The 3,230-nt window shown below is 47.4% G+C and overlaps 2 protein-coding genes across 2 annotated transcripts in view; both read right to left on the bottom strand.

The window, feature by feature from the left end:
- LOC108766837 (uncharacterized) overlaps positions 1-571 on the bottom strand; it is a 10,021-nt gene extending 9,450 nt beyond the window's left edge. The window contains exon 1 of the mRNA XM_018516366.1: positions 138-571. Within this exon, the coding sequence (XP_018371868.1) occupies positions 138-571 (434 nt within the window). The remainder of the gene's footprint in view (positions 1-137) is intronic.
- A 123-nt stretch (positions 572-694) lies between these two features.
- Positions 695-3,230, bottom strand: LOC108766836 (uncharacterized). The gene is made up of 2 exons (XM_018516365.1): positions 2,817-3,230; positions 695-2,227 (listed from the first exon to the last, which is right to left on the bottom strand). Exons 1-2 carry the CDS (start codon positions 3,228-3,230, stop codon positions 695-697), a joined length of 1,947 nt encoding a protein of 648 aa, XP_018371867.1.

Genomic DNA, 3,230 nt, shown 5'->3' with positions numbered 1-3,230 from the left:
CTCCACCGAATAGCGCGTCGTCGACGTAGACGGAGTCGCATAGTATCGGGACGGCCGCCGGATAGTCGGACCCTTCGTCTAACGACAATTGTTTCAAAACGCGCATCGCGAGATACGGAGCGGGAGCGAGCCCGTACGTTACGGTCAAAAGCCGGAAATGCGTGATCGGCATGTCGCAGGACGGACGCCAGAGAATTCGTTGGAAGTCGGTATCAAGATTATTCACGAGGATTTGCCGGAACATCTTGGCGATGTCTGCGGCATAAACAAAACGCCACTGCCGCCAGCGCAGCAGAATAGCGGGGAGATCTTGCTGTAACTTCGGTCCGACCAGCAGATGGTCGTTAAGCGACGTGCCGTTCGTCGTTTTGCACGAGGCGTTAAAAACGACGCGTAACTTCGTGGTACTACTCGTTTCGCGTAAAACCGAATGATGCGGAATGTACACGGGCGTAAGAGCGGTGTCGCTGGGACTTTCGATCGCGCTCATATGGCCCAAGGCGAGATATTCCGCCAAAAAGTCATTATACTGCGCGGAGAGTTCGGCGTGTCGACGCAGCTTCCTTTCCATTTTCTCGTAGAATACCGTGGCGATAGGCAGTGAGTCGCCTATGTCGATTGGCAGTTCGTGCCGGAAGGGCAATCGAACAATGTACCGTCCTTCTGGAGAACGGCTATGAGTAGCGAGGAAGTGTTATTCGCAACGCTCCTCCTCGTCGGTAAGTGGAGGGGGGTGCGAGACCTTCTCGTCCTCCCAAAATTGCCTGAGAAGCGAGTTCGTGTCGTGCGTAGACACGTTATGAGAGACGCAAATATTCTCGGATTCAATCTGGCCGCGACCCGTGGGGCCGGAGAGAATCCAGCCTAACGCTGTCAATTGAGCGGTAGGCGTTCCAATAGGGCCTTGCCGGAGGCCATTTTTCAACAAGAAACCGTACAAATCGGCTCCGATTAGTAGGTGAATCCGATGTTGACTTGAAGGATCGGGATCGGCAAATGAGATGCCTTGCAAGTGAGGCCACGACTCGACGGGCTGAGTCCGTGACGCGGCGTACGAAGTAATATTTTGAAACACGTAGGCGTGCAGCGGAAAGGCCGGTTCCGCACTGGAACACGGCTTTAATGTCAGCACGACGCGAGATCTCGCGACGCCTGTAAATTTCTCGCCGAAACACGTAACTTGCAAATTTGAGCGTTGTCGCTTTGTACGCAACGTCTGACAGAGCGATTGCGAAATAAAACTGAAAGTGGATCCTTGATCCAGTAAGGCGCGAACTTTAAAGCTTCGGCCTTCGGTTGTGTGAACGTCAACCCATGCTGTTGCCAAGAGGACATTCGAAGGTACTGTGTTCGCGGGGGGATCGATCCGTTTGTTCGCGACATGATTGCTGCTCGCAGCGACTGGCGCGTTGGACGCCGTCGGAGTGAACGATTGCGCCTCCGCTTTTATCTTCGAAGAATTTGCCGTAGCATCGGCTTTTACATTATTTGAGAAATGTAGTAACGAGTGATGTGAACGACTACAGTGCGAACATCGAGATTTGCTCGGGCATTGCTGAAGGAAATGCCCGAATCTCAGACAATTGAGGTAAAGCCTGCTTTGACGCGCGAAATCGCCGCGCTGCTCAACCGTTTTATCAAGAAACTCTTTACATTTCGAAACCGAATGATTTCCGGAGCAACCAACGCATTTGTTTGCAGTGACGTTATTAACCGACGAGCGCGGCTTATCGTCTTTGTAACGACGAGTATCCTTCGGCGAATCGGAAAGATCGGATAATCCGCGAATGCGTAGAGTCAGAAAGTCATTAATATCTTTGTAAGACGGAAGCTTGGCGAATTCCGTACGTTTCAAATTCCATTCGCTGCGAGTGCGAGGACTAAACTTTTGAGCAATAAGATAAACGAGCAGATCGTCCCACTCATTTACCGGACGATCGAGATTCTTTAGCGCGGTTAACGACGAAGAGACCGTATCGCGGAGTTTTCGCAAGTCGTTCACATTCTCCGTTTTCATCACTAGTAGACTAGCAAACGCGTGCAAATGCATATGAACTAAGGTTTGCTTGTCGTCGTATTCGTCGATCAGCAATTGCCACGCGGAGTCGTAATTAGTCTCCGAAATTTTCAAGTTATTGATCAGCACCGCGGCTTCACCGGCAACGCTTGTTTTTAAGTAATAAAATTTCTGAACTTTAGAAAGCGAAACGTTACAGGCCACGAGAGACTCGAACATATTTCGAAAACAATATATTTATGACCGTATATTTGAGAAACTCAATTAATATTAGGGTGTAACGGCCTCTTACGGTTGGAGCTGGATCTTCGTTGCTTTAAATAATTCAATTTTGAATTACTAATATATACTATATATGTACTTGCATATATACCATATTGTAGTCTTTTTTCAAACTGCGCGCCGAATTTTTTCCGGACTAAATAAACGCAATTAAAACTACTCTAGTAATCGTACGGCGAGGTAATATTTTTCGCAATAAGTTTATTAATAGTTTTTATAGATTAACATCTTTATAATATATGATGCTTGATGGTAGCATCAAATTATTAAATTGTTTGTCAATTTAATTCGCGATTACTAGAGTAGTTTTAATTGCGTTTATTTAGTCCGGAAAAAATTCGGCGCGCAGTTTGAAAAAAGACTACAATATGGTATATATGCAAGTACATATATAGTATATATTAGTAATTCAAAATTGAATTATTTAAAGCAACGAAGATCCAGCTCCAACCGTAATAGGCCGTTACACCCTAATATTAATTGATATTTCGAAAACTCTCCCATTCCGCGATTTTACCGGTAAATTTGGCAACGATATACGTGGCAATCGCGAGATCTGAGAACCCGACTCGCGCGAAACAGACTCGTCGTGACTATCGGATAATGAAGAGTTAGTGTTAGCGGGTAACAGTCTACTTAGTGCGTTTTGTAGAATGTCGCTGGTGTTGGCATAGACGTCCTCGGCTTCCAGGATTACGTTGTCCACGAAGTAGGGCAGGCTCTTTAGCTCCCCGGACGTAGCGGTCTGCAACAGCAGGACGTGTTGGCTGCTACAGGCGGCCCAGAGCTCCTTCAGCTGGGAGATGCGGCTCTGGATCGTTGGCGCCGTCACACTCGCCTTCGGGAGTTTTTTGTAGTTGATGAGCACACGTTTGAGAGCACCAATTTTGTACTCTTGCGCTAAGATCAGATTCTCGGTTTCCTCGGCCAT

Source organism: Trachymyrmex cornetzi, unplaced genomic scaffold (genome assembly GCF_001594075.2).
Source record: "Trachymyrmex cornetzi isolate Tcor2-1 unplaced genomic scaffold, Tcor1.1 scaffold631, whole genome shotgun sequence".
Taxonomy (NCBI): Eukaryota; Metazoa; Arthropoda; class Insecta; order Hymenoptera; family Formicidae; genus Trachymyrmex; species Trachymyrmex cornetzi.
This window is presented reverse-complemented; position numbering and strand designations above follow the sequence as displayed.